General features: G+C 41.4%; 1 protein-coding gene across 7 annotated transcripts in view; it reads left to right on the forward strand.

Moving 5' to 3' along the window:
• Positions 1 to 17,963, forward strand: part of fgf13a (fibroblast growth factor 13a) — a 59,329-nt gene extending 41,366 nt beyond the window's left edge. For 5 of the 7 annotated variants that reach the window (XM_037261537.1, XM_037261540.1, XM_037261535.1 and 2 more), the window contains 4 exons: positions 4,568 to 4,678; positions 8,923 to 9,026; positions 14,652 to 14,850; positions 16,091 to 17,963. In XM_037261537.1, coding sequence (XP_037117432.1) covers positions 4,568 to 4,678; positions 8,923 to 9,026; positions 14,652 to 14,850; positions 16,091 to 16,227 — 551 coding nt within the window. In that variant the 3' untranslated portion in view covers positions 16,228 to 17,963. Of the gene's footprint in view, positions 1 to 175; positions 303 to 2,424; positions 3,105 to 4,567; positions 4,679 to 8,922; positions 9,027 to 14,651; positions 14,851 to 16,090 lie in introns of those variants that run through there. The other 2 variants (XM_037261541.1, XM_037261538.1) reach the window with 2 other exon arrangements.
• The last annotated feature ends 1,630 nt before the right edge of the window (positions 17,964 to 19,593 follow it).

Here is a 19,593-nt window from a genome sequence, read left to right on the forward strand (position 1 = left end):
TGTCCATTTTTCGACCACTTTCACTCTCAACCTGAACACCCCGCCCGTGCCCGCGCACACACGCCCGCATCAGCCCTCCAAATGAATGTTTAATGAGCCTTTAAGTCCTAATGTCGCTTAATGATCTTCCTGTCGGTGGCCACGCCTCGACCGACGCTCGCTCCTTTCTCACGCGCATCTTCTGATAGTTGTTGTCGGCTGCCCGCTCCAACTTTACTGCTCCATTCCGCCCGACGCCTGCCGACTGCAATCCGCCACAAATCTTCAGACCATGAGTTTCCCTTTAAGAAAAACAGTCTCAGGTAGGCTGCGGGGTGTATATTTTTAGCATCCTTGATTATGTTTTTTAGTGTTGTATTTTTAGCGCTGCAAATCGGAGTGTCTTTCGAAATGTGTGTGCGCTGTCCTTGGTGCTGAACTGAGAATCTATGGCTCATTGTGGCTGGTTAAACTTTGTGTTTACGTTTATTGTGTTTCACGCCCAACGTGCGTTGCTTTTCTAGGTCAATGCTGCTTTTAAGGTATACTTGGCTCTTAATTTTTACAGATTGAGCATAAATAAACCTCTGTGAAATGAATCAAATATTGGTTGCTTTATGAGACACTGCGATTTAGGCAGCATGGTGAATTTAGTGGTTTTCAACTTGAGGATTTGAATCTCGACTTTGACCTCACTGTGTGGGTTTACATTTTAGAATGGGGTTTCTCCGGATACTTTGGCCTCCTTAAACCTAGCAAAAATTTGAATGTTGGGTCCGACTCTTAATTGTTCTTAGTTACGAATGTGAGTGGTAATTGCCCAGAAATAGTACAGAAAATGTTCATGCTTGTTTCCTAACCCACTTGCTGGGTTGCTGTAGATTTTGAGCAGATTGGGTTAATGTTGACGCATCAAAATAAGCTGAAGATTGGATTTGGATGGCCTGAAGCTGGTCGCCATTTTTGACACTTTTGCTGTGTAGTCAAGTTGGAGTAAAATAAAGACAAAGTTTGCAGGACATGTTATACACGCAAAAAAACAGTTGGTCAAAAAAAAAAAAAGAAACCGGTTTGGGTCAAGAAGGAATCAAGAATTTGACCCAAATTTTGCATCAAGCAACCCCAAAGGTCATTTTGTACAAAAAAAAAAAACAACCTCCAAATTGTTTTTACACAATAACCTTGTTTAGCCCAAATTCCTCACTTGACCCAAAATCCTTCGCCTAAAATTGTGTTATTTGATATTTATTTGATGAATATATATCCCAAACGTTTTTGGAATGCTGGCTGGATTTCTCAGTGAGTGGATCGCTTGATCATGGATTAGGGTTCAAATCGGTTCAGTCATTTTAGTAATTTTAACACATTAAGACAACCCCTATGCTTGGAAATTGAAATGGAACCCTTTTTGCCTATTGCTGGTAGTCGGGGTGTGGAGGGTCAATTACTCCAGTTCTACCTATGGACACCAGAGGGAGCCATCCGTCAGTTAGTCAAGCTCTGAGTGTCAGTCTCAGCGAGTGAGTGCGGTAGAATCACTTTGTAATCATTTTCAGAATGATTATTCTTTATTTCAAGGAACAAAACTACCACAATTTGCACGTAACATTTTTCAGTGGCTAGTGATATTTGATGAGAATGGTCATTGGTTACAATTTTCGAATTTTGTATGTTTTTTCTTAATACATGGGCAACATTGTGACGTAGTGGTTAGCACAGATTCTCTGAGATAAAATCATCTGATTCCAGATATGTTTTAAAGTAGACAATACAGCTACTTACATATAATAAATGATCTAATGGTTTACATAAATAAAAAAAATCATAAAACTACGTGATGAAGAAAAATGAGTGAATCCAACATCACAGTGTGCCTCAACTTAGTAACTGTGGATGTTTTCAAACCGTACTAATAGCATGTCTTCAATCAATTAACACATTTGAATGATCAAATTTGAAAAGGGAACGTATAGTTTTACTCCACACTTATTTTGAAAAGAAAACTGTCAATATTTTGTAGTATTTTGTGTGTGTTCGATCTTCTTCATACATTTTTATTATTTTAAGATTAATCATGACTTCTCAAAGACGAACATGCGCATGCTACTTCGGGAGCCAGCGCAATCGTGGTGGGAATACAGACAGTTCTCGGGGCGGTTCCAAGAATCTTCTGTTATGAGAAGGCATGTACATTTTAAATATTACACCCCCACCCACCCCCCTGTTTCTCAAAAAAAAAACATAAATGCAGTCCACATAATTTAGGATTTCTGATCAATATGCTACCTAGCCACCTTTCTGCTCATTTCCAAAAGGATCAAATCAGATATGCCTTATCATGATCATTCCTCGCACACGTGCCGGCTGCATCTGAGTGTGCTCTCACATACCCCCCCCCCCCCCCCCCCCCCCCCCCCCCCCTCCCCTCTTGCTGCTCATTGTGCGAGTTGGAGGTGGGATGCTCTCAGGCAGCGCTCGGCAGTCTGCGCTTCGCCTCCAACATGAGGCGCGCACCGCTGCTACTTGGCCTCGCCTCCTTTCGAGAGAGCAACCAAAAAGCCATGTCGCTTATAGGTTGAGCCTCGCTCCCGCTTTGATCTTCATCTTCATCAACTCGTGAAGACAAGCACGTTGCAAACAGGTGTTTGCCGGTGCGGCGGCACGGTGGAGCCTCGCTGGGAAGGAGAGCGTGTGCAGCCGCAGGATGATGCAAAAGAGCTTCAGAGAACATTTGCGGAGAAAATGATGCGGCTGGAGGGAGAAAGTCTTGGTCCACGATGGAACACCTTCTAGGTGAAGTCAATTCCCGACTTGGGATCCGGATTTCATTTGACTGACTGAAGCTGCTTCACTGAGATTTAGTTAGCAAGCAGCGGGACCTCCATCTCAGCTTGTGACTTGGACTCAAGACAATCTTCCAGCTGCCAAAGTGGCCATGGCGGCAGCCATCGCCAGCTCCCTCATCAGGCAGAAAAGGCAGGCGAGGGAGCGGGAAAAGTCCAACGCCTGCCGCTGCGTCAGCAGCCCCAGTAAGAGCAAAGGAAGCTGCGACAAGCCCGGCCGGCTCAATGTATTCTCCCGGGTCAAACTCTTCGGATCCAAGAAGAGGCGCAGGAGACGGCCAGGTCTGTTGCGTAACATTCTCTTCGACTATCGGGAGAAATGTGAAATATAGGACTCATTTATATCCGTGAGTGAAACTGTTAATCATCTGACAAAGTTGGGGCTGGAGTCAAAGGAATCCCGCCTGGTGTTAAGGGTCCACTGAGAAGTCAACCTGCGTCATCAAAAAAAAAAAAAAAAATCACCCTAGATACAGCCTGCTCATATACTTGATGCTGAATTTGTTGCCTTTATTTTGGAAAACATTTAATTGTTTACTTTAGTTGGAAACAAGAGGATTCTCATTTAAGACATTGCAGTTGCTTTATACTCACCATACTCGGTGTTTACCAACTTTTATTGGGTCAAGATATAAATTTAATTTAATAAAAGTCTCTCGGCTCACCATCACATTATATATACTTTGTAGAGCAAAATCAAGATAATCTGGTCTCAGTTTACTGAGAAAATCCTTATTCAGTGTGTAACCTTCATGATGAGTAATGTAAGTTATCAGCAAAAATAAATAATAATGTAAGTAGAATAACTGTTAAAAATAATTAAGTTACTCACAAAGATCGGTTCAAGTTTAATTTACTTTCATTTCTTTCTTGTGTAACATGAAGCATTTGAGATTGACAATTTGAACGTGACTGGTTCATTCTCAGAAACATGCCAGTTCGAAGCGGGTGTGCACACTTGTGCAACCACATTACTCCAGTTTATACTTTACTTCCTCTCAAAGATTTTAAAACACTGTACCGGTCGGTCACAGGTCACAATAATAATGGAAAAAGTTTTGAAATCTCACTTTACCCTGGCATTTGAACAAGGGTGTGTTGACTTTTTATATGCACTGTCCTCAAACACTGATCCCATAGAACTCAATCCTCAACACGAGAACCAGAAGAAATGTGACCATGTGCATTTACATTGCTCTGGGAAGCGAATCCAAATCCATTTCTGGTCCACTTCACTGGTGAACCCACACACAAGACTTGAAGCAGATCCACTTTACATATGTTAATATTGAACCGCCGCATTACTTGTAGTTTGTGTTGAAATATACTCAACAAATTGCTGACTAATCACTCCAAGTTTGTTTGAGAACATCCTCCAACACGAGTACTTCTTTCATTTGCATCTAATAGAATATTTACAGTTTCACCCGCCACCGAGATGGAATGGCAAGAAAGCTTTGAGTGAAAGTCAAACGGGAGTATCAGTAAGATGAAAGGCCTGGTTAACCGCACCTACACTTGGGACACTAACAAAAGCGTAGAGAGCATTTGGTTCTTATCAGACAACATGCTGATGGAAAACAGTCGGGCGGCTTCTTGTCTTTAGCACTCATGCCCTGGCAAATGAAATGTTGTTGCTTTGGTGACTATGAAGGTAAAAATGAAGAGTCGTCACAACAGAGTGTTCTCACATAAAGCCAATTGGCGATACAAACCTAAAGCCCCATCTTCCATTGCTTCCACAGAGCCCCAGCTGAAGGGGATCGTGACCAAGCTGTACAGTCGACAAGGTTTCCACCTGCAGCTGCAGGCAGACGGAACCATTGATGGAACCAAGGAGGAAGACAACGGCTACAGTAAGTCTCCGAGGAACACCCGCTATGCAAATGTCTCTTAAATTATATTTTATTTACTTTTCATTTTCATTTGTGAGAAAACAACACAAATACAAAAACAGTGGTGGCTGCTCAGTTGATGAGGACTAAACAGGAAGCTCACCTCATCAGCTTGTTGGGAAATGCTACAGCTGACAGTCTTGGCACACAGATTTCATAAAGAGTTGGGTTCAAAGAAAAGTTAAACAAAAAAAAGACTAAACTAATTTTGGGGGCTATTCATTTAATCTAAAACGTTGGGGCAGATGACTCACCCCAGAAACAGCCCAACATTTTCTGCTGTTTTGGGTTATTCATTTGACCCAACTGTTTGCGTTAAATAAAAAAACTGATAAATGGAATCTGTCCCATTTTGGTCTCATTAAGGTTATTTTTGACCCAACAGTTTTTACACTTTTTCAAACTTGGACCGAGCGACTAACTTGGGTCAACCCAACTTTGGGTTGTTTTTGCTTGCAAAGGAATTGGGTTGTTTTGAACAGTTGGGTCGAATTGACCCAAGTTAGTGGGTCACTCCAATGGGTTTACCGTTCACCTGATCTCACATCATGTAATTTTTCATTTTCCACGTTCTTATTTCTTTATCTTTGAAACTTGTGTGTTTGTTTGTGTGTTTTCTACTGCCGTGAGAAAGTTCTTTTGTGTGCCACACTCTTGTGTAAACCAATACGTCCCGATGACTGCCTCTCCACCCACCTACTCGTTGTTTTCCAATAAACAGATTAAAAAGCAGATCAATGGAAAAGCAACAGCGTAGCCACTTGTCTGCTGTGGCCATAATGCAGCAGCAATGGGCCACTCGTAATTAGCTGTGCTCTTCCACCAGCACACTGTTTAATGAACCTGTCTGATACATTCACTTTGGCCGCCGTGCGAGATTGCCGAGGAAAAGATCGGCAATCCGCACTGCAATAACACTTTGTCCAATCTTCTGCCTAAATGAAATGGCAGCAACGTTTACTAAACAGCAAGCAGCGGGAGTGCCAATGAAAAGAAAAAAAAAAAGACATACAATTATACTACACTACACCTGCATTGTAAAAAGTGACCTTGCGATAGTTGTGAGGATCAAATGAAAGAGTACTGCTTGAATTGGAAAAAGGAGGAAGAGTGAAGACTTTGCAGGACTCCAAAAATAGCGTTGTTGGGTGCTGGGTGCGCTTGTCTCCATGGTGACGGGGAGCGCAGTCCTCTTGGAGCTATTGGTGTCTTGTGATGGTGGGAGAGGACCTACTCAAACGCACACGCACATACAAGTAAGAACAAGGGTTTGATCCTCGCTAGCGTGGCGCACTTCCCGTCGCTAGAACAAAGTCAGAAGGAGCAAATTAGATTCCAACATAGCCCATCAATTTAGTTCAAACAAACTATTTTGGAGTGGCAGGCGTCTGGAGAAGTGGCAATTAGACAGGGTGAAATTCTACATGTCTGCCGGGAAGGCAGGAAGAAGGACTCGCTGCATTCTAAATGTGAGAGAGGAGAAAGACGTCTCAAATCGAGATTTTGATAGAGATACTCCGTTCCAGAATAATGGAGCCCAAAAAGAGAATGATTGTCCACCAGTGGTAGTATTGCAGGTGGTCCGCGAAATTGGAAATGGAAAACAATTTTAACATTTTCAAAAAATAAAATTGATTTATTATTTAGATTTGATTTTTATCCCAGCTAATTTTGTGAATCATTTACCCATCCAAATGGTGTCAAATGTAGCTGAGATTCCCAAAATAGACCCCAAGAAGCAAATAAATAGCCTGTATAGATGTATACTCCTTCGGTGCAAAATAAAATAATATTCCGCCAAAACCAGTTGAAAACCCTTGCCAAGGGTCTTCAAGGGCCTTTGATTGATAACAATATCACAATAACAATGTATTTTTTTTCCAAACATAAATATTGCAACTGATATTTGGTCCAATAAATAATCACAGACTCAACATCATGAATAAAATTAGCTACAGACTCTAACAATTTAGCGTGACATCATCAACAGACACAAGCCCCCCTGAGCTGAGCTGAGCTGAGCTGACCACCCGAGTAGATCTGGTACCTACATCGGTACTTCATGAGTTTAATGTTCCACTGAACGGAAGTTGCTCAAGTCCGGAGTGTGAGATGGACTTTTTGCGCAATCAACCTATCTATGTGTCCTCTAGCACCCCCCTCAGCAATATCTGCACCTGCAAAGGTCAGTGTTTAGTTAGAGGCCAGCACCGGCTCCCCTCCTTCAGGGTTTTCAGGTGTTTTCCCGGAGCCAGGAACTAATTGGGCTCCCCCGTCTTGAGATTGAGCGGCTGGTAATCCATGTGAACTGAAGAGGACCGATGGTGTGCGTGCGTGTGTTGCAACATGAGCGCAGTCACCTCAGTGAGGAGGAGGGCATTTATAAAAAGACTCCTCGTTGAGAGATGTTGACATGTTATCAAGGAAGAGAAAATGGAGAACAACATACTTCCATTCTTACGGGAAGGTCGACTTCTTACGCAACAAGTTCGCCCAACGGAAACTTACTGAAAGGATCGATGCCAACCCGAAATTACATAAATGACATCAAATGAAATTATAATTCTTTTCCTGTTTCAGAAAAGTGTCTCCCAATACTTTTGTCTGGTTACTTTTCCCGGTTTGCCCTCTATCCCCTTTTCCTCACGATTGTGCTGTGTCGGCGACTGTCGCAGTGCCGCCCCTCCGGAGCAATCAGGGCTTCGTGTCATGCTCCATTCCAGCTGGACGTGCAGACATGTGGAGCCGAGAGAGTGGAAGGGCCGTGTGACGGCTATCGAGCCTCTCGGCCCACCAAGAGTTGACCGTTGACGAGCCTTTGCAGTTTGTGGGTGTCTGCGCCGTTCAAGCGATAAGGATGAATGTAATGGCCCATCTAAAAGCTTCTAGGGGCCACTTTGCTCTGAGATATCCAAAGACACACACCATTGCAAGGACACGCCATGACCTATGGCTCAACTGATATGAGAAGCGGAACAGAACACGTATATTGTGGCATGTTTACTTCAATGCTAAACTTGAAAATAAAAATAATAGTAATTATTCAAGTCAGATTTTAAAGCCACAAGATATTGTTCTGGTTGCAAATTAGCATTTTTCTTTGCTGCTGTTTTTTTTATAATTTTTTTTTTTTTTTAGAAAAACTCAATCCAACTCACAATGCGACTGTTCTCATCATCATTTTTGAAAGCAGCACTGTTTGGGAGCGTATCCAGAAAAGAACCCACAGCAGTGAAGATTCACTCTTTGTTGGTTGTGTTTTGTTGCCTTTATTCAGCTTGCAGGTTCCCTGCCAGCATTTTATGGAGCACAGACGCTCTTATACAACACAAGGCCGACCGATATTAATTAGATGTACCTCATTGACTGGCGAGGATGCTGTTGCTGCTCTCAGCCGCACGCGTTGCGCTCTCGATGACACGTACAGAACTCACACACAATGCGTTTGCAAGTTGGTAATCGTTTTGTGACTATGCACACAAAACCTAACAAAACAAAGCTAACAGATTAATTACACACAATTATATAGATATATATAAAAAAAGAGATTATTACATGCATGCATGACACTGTTGAGCTTTTGTAGCCACATTTGCATTCAGGGTCATAAACTAGCAACATGTACTAAAGCCTTTAATGGTGCCTTTTAAAGCACGAGTAAGCAATAGTTGTATTTGTGTTAGCCTTGGGGCTGTGAGGTGTAATTTGATTTTATACTGCTATTATAAATATGGATTGACTGCAGTGATTGCATGTTTGTTGAAATTCGTTTGATACCCACTCGCTACTAAACCACAAAAAAAGTTGTTTTTATGGGGAAAGACATACTCCGTTTACTTGCTGGCCATAACCCAATTGTTTACAAATGTCAAGGTCGCGAGTCTTGAAATAAACATTCTCCAATCTAATGTTTGAGCTCTATTCTCGATTCTCATTCTATTAAATCTTTTAAATGACTTTTTCTTCTCCAGTTTTTCCCCATCAAATGACACCTGAACCATTTTCTAGAGGATCATATTCAACAAAATTCGTTTTTAGTTTTGCATAAGCTTTTTTTTTTGGATTAATACATAAACTCGGTCATTGGTTTATTGATATTATTTATTCATATCATATTTTATTTTTTGGTGGTGTTCCGCAGGGTTCTGTACTAAGTCCTTTTACAATTGCCTCTACATTTGCTTCTCTTGTGTGTTTCCCTCCAGCCATGTTCAACCTTATTCCGGTGGGTCTGCGAGTGGTGGCCATCCAGGGGGTGCAGACCAAACTCTACCTGGCTATGAACAGTGAAGGCTACCTTTACACGTCGGTGAGTGTCGGGCCACGTGCACCCGAGTTTGCGTGTGTTGACAAATAACTGTTGGATTTGAAAACATGTTGCGTTCGAGGACATCTGCTGCTTGGCGTCAACTGTACTTGCATTCAAACCGTTTTACAAACTAACATACTGTACATCACAAAGGACTAACAGATGGACTTTCTTGTGTGTCGGGCTGTTAAATGTCATCTGCCGTTCTTAGCACAGTCATGCTAATGAGATCAGACGGTTCATGCTCACACTGTGTTGGCGTTTATGCCTCGAACAACATGGCAGCTGCTGTGTGTTATCGTAAACAATGTTATAGAGGCCAAAGTGGAGTATTGCATGTAGATTTCTTTTGGGTTGTCTTTTATTGGGAAATGCTCAGATGCTACAATTCATTTGTATGCAGCTGTCAGCATGACTGCAAAGGGAAAAAAAAGAGCAAAAAAGTATCTTTCATTTCTGCCATATGTAACGGGTTTGTGTTTGGCTAAACAAGCGTGTAGACGAGACACAAACATGCACTTGACAGACAATCCTTGTAGTCAAATTAGTAAAGATTGTTCTGCTCCACTAAAGGTCGCAATTGGCTGCGTCAATCTTCTGTTGAAGCACACAAGTTTAACAAAGTTTGTTTTGTTTATATTCTTTTCCAGGAAATAGTTGCCTTCAGGGATTCCCACGCCCATGACCTTTTCATTTATGTTTAAATGGATTTATATACACCCTAATTTAATTTGGCTTCTGGCACTCATTCGATTTGAGTGACTTCAATTTAAAAGTTAAATGTTTTACAAGAAAATAAATCAAATGTATGATTATTGACAGTAGTGAGCAATTGCCTGACAAATTAGCTCCCCTATGGGCAAAATATCACACTAATTGCGATAGACTACATCTGAAGCCCCTCCCACACATTTACACATTATTTATATTTTAGCACTACAGGAGTCCACGAATCCCAGTGAGTGAGATTCAGTAATGTGTGCTGAGTGTGTATATAAAAAAAAAAAAAGTATGCTGCATAATATAAGATTTACGAGATAAAAATCCATATGGCGAGCAGCGATGTGCAACACTGGTTTTGTTTAATTTGTTTTACGATGAAGTCGTTTTACAAGGTGCCTTAGGATATGAGCTGTCGTTTGGCTGATTGTTTTTCTTTTGTTTTTTTTACATGCTAGCATCAAGCTGTTTCATGCCATTCCTGTCATACAAAGAATAAAACAGAGAAGTCTTGAGAGTATTAATTAGCTTGATCCTACTCAAGAACACATTTTGGAGTTCTGCAAGGTTCCATGCTAAGTCTTGGGTGTAATGGGTGGCACCGATTATGCTCGTCATATATGCGGTGCAGGAGAATATAAATGCTCTCTTGAAACCACGCATTAATGTGGCCAATATTTCAGGGAGTGAGTTGCTTGGATTGTAATTAGAAATTTCCAAAATGAATAATTCCCATGATTTTCTTTCGGCCATTTCAAATTTATTTTGCTGTTATATGTGAGCTTGCTATGCTATATGTAAGTTTTTTGCACATATGCTGTAGAAGCATACATGAAGTAAAAAGAGCAAGAGCGTGAGAGAGCATGAGCCGTGAGAAGAGAGCATGTGTGGGAGAGGCAGAATGTACCAGTGAAAATATATTCATCCACCAGCGTCAATGTGTGGGAGAAAAAAAACGGCAATTAATATGTATTTCACTTTACTACTGCATTCTCTACCGTGGACTTTTGCAACAAGTAGAAAAGAATTCAAATGCACTCAATGTAGAAATGCAAGCTGATTAGGCTTAATATGTAGTTTTGTTCAATTATGAGCTAAGTGGTGCTTAGCGCCCACGTTTCACATGGTGTTATTAAGTTCTTGTCATTTTTCAATTACACTGACTCACCGATGCTCCCGTTTCGTCTGAACCGAATGAAAAAATGAGAGTGAAGGCCTTCTGGAAGGAGATCTTTATGAGGTTACGTGGGTCAGTGTGACTGATGCATGCTCACTATTTGGCTAAGACTACTTTTGAGTTTAATCCAGTAAGTAAATATAGACAAAAACATTCGGCTGAGTCGCAAGGTTTGAGTAAGAAAGGAACTTTTTTTTTTTTTTTTGCTCAGCCACAGTTGTTAAAACTTAATTGCAACAAAGCAATTGAAAATGTGCATTTATTGAATTCCTAAAACCTTTAATGCACAGGCTAAACATCAACGTAACTGTGATGAAAAATAACTACTGATAGTTTTTGTAAAATGAAATTAAAAATGTAAATATCATCTTGTGAACAAAATGACAACACATTTATTGAATGATAACATAATACGTTAAACAAAAGTTCCCCACAACTAGTTTTAAATACATTTAGTCATCTCCAAAAGCATTTTCTAAAGACACTCAACTAACAAAATCAATAACACACAAACAAAACAGAAAAATTACCCAAATTAGCTTTATCAACAGCACCAATGAAGACATCTTGCGTTAAACATTGCAATATCTTCAATAAATATGCAAATTTTCATTTTTAATATCGTTTTTAGACCGAAAATGGTTCTATCGGTGTGCTTGAACTTCCCCCTTTCATGATACATACCGTGTATGTAGAGCTGTATCAATACAGCATCCCGACTTCCTTCCAAAACAAAGCGCCCGTCATTGTGCTCTGGCCTTGTTTTCCCATCTTGTTAAATATGTACTTTGCTCACATCCATGCCTTTTCAACCGTGCAAGGTTTGGTAAATAAGCATCGCTGTCACGTTCCACTCCAGTGATCTATGTCATTCATGTGTATTGGCTGGAATGAGGAGTGTGGATTTTTATTTTTAAAAGCTCACTCAAGTTACATTCTAATCCACTACATTGCAGACAGGGAATTAAAAAAAACAGACTTGGCAAGGTTTATCTTTCATTGTTTGTCTGGAATTGCACACCGAGCTGGTTCCAATGGCGCGATGGGTATCATTTCATCTCGGATATGGCAGCCGAATACACACGGGGCCACGCTGGGCATCGATTTGGCCAATGTTGTGGAAGATTAGCCGAGCGGCCGTTATCTCCTTCGAGGCGATCAAATCCAGGTATTTCTCCTGCCTCTGATTGGATCAGGAAAATATTACTGGGCAGTGATTACTCCCCAGAAGGCAACATAACGCGGCTTAAGAGTGGATTATAATTGATACCACAGCATCCACTTAACAGTCGCCTGCTAAATGCTAATTGCGTGTTAGAGCAGCACAGGCAATGCAAAAGAAACAGGAAGTGAGATTGTAATTGACTTGGAGTGAGTCATACTGTAAGCCTACATTGATGCGCCTGTACTGGCCCAAAAAGACTCGAGTGTTGGAGAAATGCCGCTGGGTGTTGATAACAACAAGCTAGTACAGAGGGGGAGAAAACAAGCTGCTGCAGCCGCCAAAATCACAAGTAGGACAGAAAAGGCTGAAAGTGAGCCATGTCGTTTAAACTATTATAGGCTGTCTATTACAAAAGAAATCCATATTTGAACAGATGGGAAATATATTTCATTAATCACAGGCATGTATTATTTATCCTCTGTGAAGAGCAGCTGTGACCAAGACGTAGTAAAACAATTTCTATTGAACTGAAGCAAGAACTGTTTAAGTTCTTGACATTTTTTTCAATTAAGTAAATACTAGGTCTGTTTTTTTTTTTTTAATAAAATATTTTTTTATTTTTATTACTGACTGCTTTTTTATTAATTCATTTATGGATGGCTGAAATGGAACAATCGTGTTCTGTTCATTTCATTGGGGAAAGATTTGTCATATGATTAAAGCCACAGAACAAATTGGCTCTTAAAGCACCACTGTAACATTCTACTCTCATTTTTCAAATGCAGCTCATCGACATAATAAGTAAAATGATATCCAGGCCTTGATGTTAGGTTTAGCAGCATTTCACCATTTGGCTGCGGCCCTGCAAGACTTTTTATTTACGCATCTAGTTGATGTAATGGGGCTCATTAAAAATCCATCTCAACAAAGCAGACAAACTTGAGAGGGAGGGAAAGCACTTGGCTAATATTATTACATTGACTATATTGTTCTGTCCTCCTTTAAATAATTTGCCCTTGCTCCATCTGCCACTGATGTACGTGATTTGATTTATTTTTTTGCCTCCACTGGCAAACGGTGACTCTGCTGGCTTGTGTTCCAAAGAATTTCACTGTTTCTGGCTACCACGGTGCATCTCAGAATAGAAATGGGGATCCCCGCCATTTTGTCCCCTCCTTGTCAGTCAGAGCAAGTGTGTCACCCTAAGCCTGTCCAAAAAGACGCAGCTCGTCTTGGCACCAATCGAGCCTGGATATGGATCTGTTTCTTTTTTTTTTCTTTGGCCACGTTGAATGGAAGCAGCCAAATCCACATAAGCTAATTACCAGAGGTAGAGCAGCACGACTGGCTTGAGAACTGAGGATCTTTTTGCTGCGTTTCCAACCTCCACTCGTGCATGGCGAACATCTCCGAGAGCGGCGACGCATGGTAGATTTTTGAAAGGATACAGTGGAGGACTTTGAGGAAGGTATCAAACAACCCAAAAACTTGATTGAGTGATGACTGGCAATACTGTAAAGAAAAAAAACAAGGAGTCAAGTTGGAGGGAGTTATCCCAAGGGATAATTAAAGTTGAGTCTAAATCTATAGGAATGGAATTATAAATGGAGTGGAACGTGTGTTCACAAATTTAATTTGCTCCATCACTCCGTTCAAAATCCGAAATTTACTGTGGCAAATTGGTGTGTTTTGCTCCTCTCACCGGAGCCTTTCGAGGGCACAATATAACGATGGTGCTGTTCTTACCATATGTATCGGGTCGGGCCTCTTCTATACTACCCTGCTTGTAAATTTTGAAGTGATCTTTTTTTGTGGAGTGTAATACCGCTGGTGCTGAAGCTTGGCAACGCTAAATAAGTGGATGCATCAGCCTAAAACAAAAAAAAAAAAGTTGTTTTGTTGCCGCAAGGTACTCTCGCGCTGGATTTTGGCGGGCAAAAGTGTCTCTCTTCCCGAGAGTGTGCTAAAACGCGATTAGACAAGAGATTTTGAATGTTTGTCTTTGTCTTAAATAACACTTAAAAAATAAAATTACATAAATATAAAAATAAAATAAATCTTATTTTTATATTTATTTTTTTGAGGGAAAGGTTTTGTCTTCCATAATTTATCAGTCCAGGATGTGTTTACGTCAAGCAAAATAATGACTAACGGCAACTGCAAAATTACATATCCAGTAATGTTTAGTTTTTGGGAAATGTCATATGAAGATAAATGATAGTGTCCTGTGAAATCAAAAATTCATTGAGCCTGGATCATAATGAAGTAGCCATGCATAATTAACAGCTCGGAGCAAAATAAGAATGTGGTCATTATCGCTACTCTGTTTTATTAATGCGCATCTGTATCTGTCATTTGTGTTATCTGTGCAGTAACGTGCCGCATTATTCTCTACGGTAAATGCGCTGAATATAGATTCTCAAGAGGCAATGGCTTGAATGCAAATGTGTCCATGTATTGTATGACGTAGCACAATTCAATGCAATTCAATTGATTGCTTTTCGGCTCTTTGTGCTTATACAGGCTATTAAATTGTGCCGCTTCTCCCCCCTTCCCCTTCTAGGAACACTTCACGCCGGAATGCAAATTCAAGGAGTCTGTGTTTGAGAACTACTATGTGACGTACTCCTCCATGATCTACCGCCAGCAGCAGTCAGGCAGGGGCTGGTACCTTGGTCTGAACAAGGAGGGAGAAATCATGAAGGGCAATCACGTCAAGAAGAACAAGCCGGCGGCCCACTTCCTTCCAAAACCTCTAAAAGGTGACAAAACCTTCTCGTTCGACATCTTGTCTAACGTCATGATCGCGATTGGATTTTCTATCGATTTTCCTACTTCATTTTGGTTCAACGTTGAATTCTAAAATTTAAACGTACTTTTTCTTATTCACAAAAGGAGTTAACGCTTTTGTAAAATGACAGTTTTTTTTTGTTTTACAAGGGGTTATAAATCAACCGGGAAGTCATAAATCCAACACAACATCCTGTTTTGACATACTACATAAACCACTCTATGAATGTACGAGATTATTTTGTGATGCCGCGTCCTCGTCCTCGTCTCTTCTGGTCGGCCTCTCATTAGGAGTCAATGTGCGCGCCCCTTGATACGGCTGTAAGAGCCTTTCGCTTTCATTTAACCGGCCATCCAGGGGGTCTCAAATACATTTAAGGATTAATGGCCATGAAATGTTTGCCTTTCCTTATACCGCGAGAGGGCAACTTCAGGAAAAGAACAGAAAACACTGAGATGAGATGAAGGCACGGAAGTGTCATATGCGGGAAATGCACAAGGACAAAAAATGTCTGCTATCTTCATTACTACAAGCTAATATTTATTTCTGGTTATGTATAAAAAATAAAAAAAAAGGCATTTTGTGCAGCTCTTATTAGTTTGTCCTGTATCAAAATAATCATGTTACGGATCTCCTGAGCCTAACCTGCACAATAAAATAAGATTCAAATTGGTGCTAGGATCTTGAAACATCTTTTGAAATGAAGAGCCGCTAGTGTGGCGAGCTGAGTCGGCACGGGTAACGAGACACGTCGCCGTCATCAGTATTCTCCCGGTGGCTTGTACACATTGAGTGATGTGATTACGTAATGTTGTCAAGATCTCTGCTCTCACCCCAAAATGCTGGGCTCAGTGAAGCGAGCGAAGGAACGCGTCTGCTGTTTCCGCCGAAGCCTCCCTTTGGGATGAACGTGGAGTAGCATTCTAGGCAGGAGGATGTTGACGGCATCCTGAAACCAAATACCGCGGAAGGTCCGCAAGATTCCAGCGATTTTTGTGGCTGCTGAGATGCAAATTGGGCGAATGCTGCACACACAGCAGAGGCGAAGCACATGCGAGTGCTGAATTTATAATGCCGGGCTGTGAATATCGGATTTGTTTTTAAGTGCAGCACCAACTTGATCTGTTGTGACGTCTTGATTCAGCACTTTGCAGCCAGTCGCCATGCATGAATTCAAATGGACTTTTCTTCCCCCCCCCCACTTCCCACAGTGGCGATGTACCGAGAGCCGTCCCTCCACGACCTAACGGAATTCTCCCGCTCCGGTAGCGGCACGCCCACCAAGAGTCGGAGTGCCTCGGCCATGCTGAACGGCGGCAAAGCTGTGAGCCAGAACGAGTCGACGTAGCGCCGCCCGCCGGACTCCACCTTGAAACCTTACCTCCAGCAGAGCGTGAATCCAAGCAGACCCTCTCTCTTGTATAAGCGGTTCAGCACTCGCTGCCACATACCACACATTAACAGCTAGAAAACATCAATAACTATAATTACAAAAAGGCACACGCACACTTAGAAGCATTTATCACGGTTTCCAACACAAGCGCATTAATAGCAAGACGTCATGGCACATTACCCATTCTGAACACAGATCCAGTCACTTTGGGGCTGATTTATGATCTATTTACTCACCACTTAGCTCATCTATTTGTTCTTATTTCACCGCACGCAACAACATCTCGGAGCTCACCTCGCTCGGCTGCAGGCACTTGTCCGTCCGTCAGACAGGGACCGGCGGTGAGCGGGCATTCGGGGCAACCGGGCGCGGGTCTCGGAGGCTGCGGGCGTACAGTACAAGCCCCGATCGGTGTCCCATCCATGCTTCTGTGAATACAAAGCCTATAAACCTGGCCCGACCCGGTTCTGCCGGTGACCCGAGGCTCCGGCCAGACAGTAGCTCTCCTTGCGTCCTCGTGCACATGCTCAGAGAGCGAGCTCTCTAGCATGGGGAAGCCCAGCCTACGCTCGGCTGACCTGACACGCCAGGTCCCGGCGTGGAGACGCCGCAGCTGCCCTTCTTTCTGCTAATCCCACAACTAGCCAAGAACGTTTCATTGATTTGATCCACCATTTTTTTTTTTTGTTTGTCCCCTCTTGTTGTCCCACCCTCGCCGTTGTTCAGTATTTTTGGTCACACCGTTGAAAGGATTCCGGCAAACCAAAGACTGAGCGAAAGAGTGTCCCTTTAAGCCGACAAAGCCAGTACGAAGGCAAAACTGGATTGTTTTGTTTTGTTTTTTGTTTTTCACCCCAATGTACATTTTGGGGGGGACTAGTGCAAACATGGCAACAGGAAATGATGATGTCAGTCACACTGGAGTGTTTGATTTTTTATGAGAGGATCCGCTCTACGATCGAGGTACGAAATGAGTATTCAGTGCCCCCCCCTCCTCCATCCCTGCCCCCGTTTCTCTTCTTGTTCTGTCACAAAGTCTGTCTCTTGTCCTCGTGGTTTGTTTCCTCCGTGCTCGTGTCATAACTCCTCGTCATCCTTTTTGCTCAACGTCTTCTGGCTTGACCATTGAAATATGGCTCCCCAGAATGCTCGTTCTATGTTTGAGTAACTTGTTGTGGTGATGATATTTTCTATAATTAAAAAAAAAAAATACTGTGGACTTTTAGGTGGCTTAACATTTTATAGGGATGTCATATTTGTAAAAGTATGAAAAAAATGGGTGGGATGGGCTTCTTAAATTGACTTCTTCCCTCTCTTGCACAGGGCATGTACAAACTTAATGATGTACAAAAAAAGGACCTTTTTGTGTCCGTCGAAGCTACGTATGACTTCTTTCTGATCCATGCTTTTTGCAGGACTTCCTGTTCTCGGTTCCCTCCAGGTGGTTTGTTTTGGGTGAATCTATCTGTTGCATGGGAGAACGCAGGGGACATCTGGTCTAGAGCTGCATGATGTAGGCTAAATGTAATTAACCCATGTTGGATCATTTGTTCCAAGCTACCAGGATAAACTTAAACAACATTATGCAGGCAGACATCCATGCTGCCTGATGACTTCCAGTTGTTTATTATTTGTTGTATACACAAAAAATGCACTAAATTAAAGGTTTATATTAAGATATACTTTTAAAACGTGTCACGGTTTCTTATTTGATTCTCTTTGCTGACTTTTTTTCCACCGTCTGCATGTATACACTGTGAGTGAGTGTCAATACGATGAATCTGTGCTAGGACTCTGCACACGTTGCCTCTTCCTCAAGCTTATTATGATGTTACCCTGGGAAATAATATTTAGCTGTCTGTATTATCAATTATTATTTTTTCCCCGAAGCCAAGTCAAAGCCTGCCTTGTGAGCTGTTAAAAGTAAGCTAACTCTTTTTCAACGCATTGCAATAATGTCTCCAAACAACAGTGTTACCAGTATTATAATTATGAGAATTACACTTGAGTGCTACTTAAAAGTATATTTTAAAAGCGGAGACGGGCGATTCGTTTCAGGGTGGCAATTAGGGGACTTGCCGTCGCAAAGGCGAGGCAGGAAATGTAAAGGAGGTCAGGTTTTGTTTGAGGTCAGCTCGCTCTGTCTTGTCGCGGTGAGGAGCACTTTTGCTAATTGGGGGCTTTGTTCATGATGAGTCCCCCTCGGGTGGATGACCACTCTAAATGTCAGCCATAAGAAGGCTGTCAAAATGGCATGCAAGGAGGAAGAGTGTAGGAAAAGTGCAGAGAGAATCAACTGGAAATATTGAGAGCTTTTGGCTATCTTCAAAAAGGTGTGAAAGAGACGTTTAATGTCTTTTGCCATTATGTTAACATTAAATTGCACATTAGAGAGTATTACATACAGTGTGGTCACTGAATTTCTGGTGCTGGTCTATTGGTTTGGATGTACGCTGTCAATCAAATACCAATACTATGATCCACAAAAATGCATGCTACTTCATCTAAAGTCTTTCTTATAGTCTTTCTTATACTAACACATAATTATCTAAAAAAAAAAATATATATATATATTTTATAAATATTTTATTAAAAAAATATATATATATTATAAGTATTTTATAAATATATATATTTATAATAAATATATTATATATATTTATAAATAATATTATATATATATATATATATTCCAACCAAAATCTTTTGCCATGATCCATAGAATGTTTTCCTGTGGAACAAAATCACAAAACATTTCACACAAGAAATTTTTTACTGACAGGCAAATAAATGGCGGTGCCAACATCACCTCGGTGTTAGAGGCAATAATAAATGAGTAAAAAAGTAGCTGGTCGATGTGGCGCTTCCACATCCTCTGAGGGTTGGAGACAGTGGAGGCATCAATTTGGTCTTTGGAGACTGCCTCATTACGCCCATCGCTAGCAGAGACAGGAGAACTAATAGGCTGCTGTAATTTTGGCCCTGATATTAGCTACTTCATCATTCATGTCGTTTGACATCTCCCTACTCCCTTCATTTCCTTTTGCCCGTCGCTAGACTCCATTCATTAGGTGGCGACAGTCCAATTCATTACAGAGTCTGCCTGCTTCAAACACCAGGACGTGAACACTATACTTCTCACCAAACTATCCGTTCATCCGGATATTGTTGAGTCCCCAACTAAAAACAAGATAAAAAGCAGCTATGATTTTAAAGCGCCACTTCACTGCTTAACTTGGTTGCCATCGTCTGTTGAATTTTTTAAAACATTTGTCCTTGCTATGCTACCAAAAGAAAGAGTTTCATTAAACGAGAGGCACC

The sequence above is a fragment of the Syngnathus acus genome, chromosome 10 (genome assembly GCF_901709675.1).
Source record: "Syngnathus acus chromosome 10, fSynAcu1.2, whole genome shotgun sequence".
Lineage (NCBI taxonomy): Eukaryota > Metazoa > Chordata > Actinopteri > Syngnathiformes > Syngnathidae > Syngnathus > Syngnathus acus.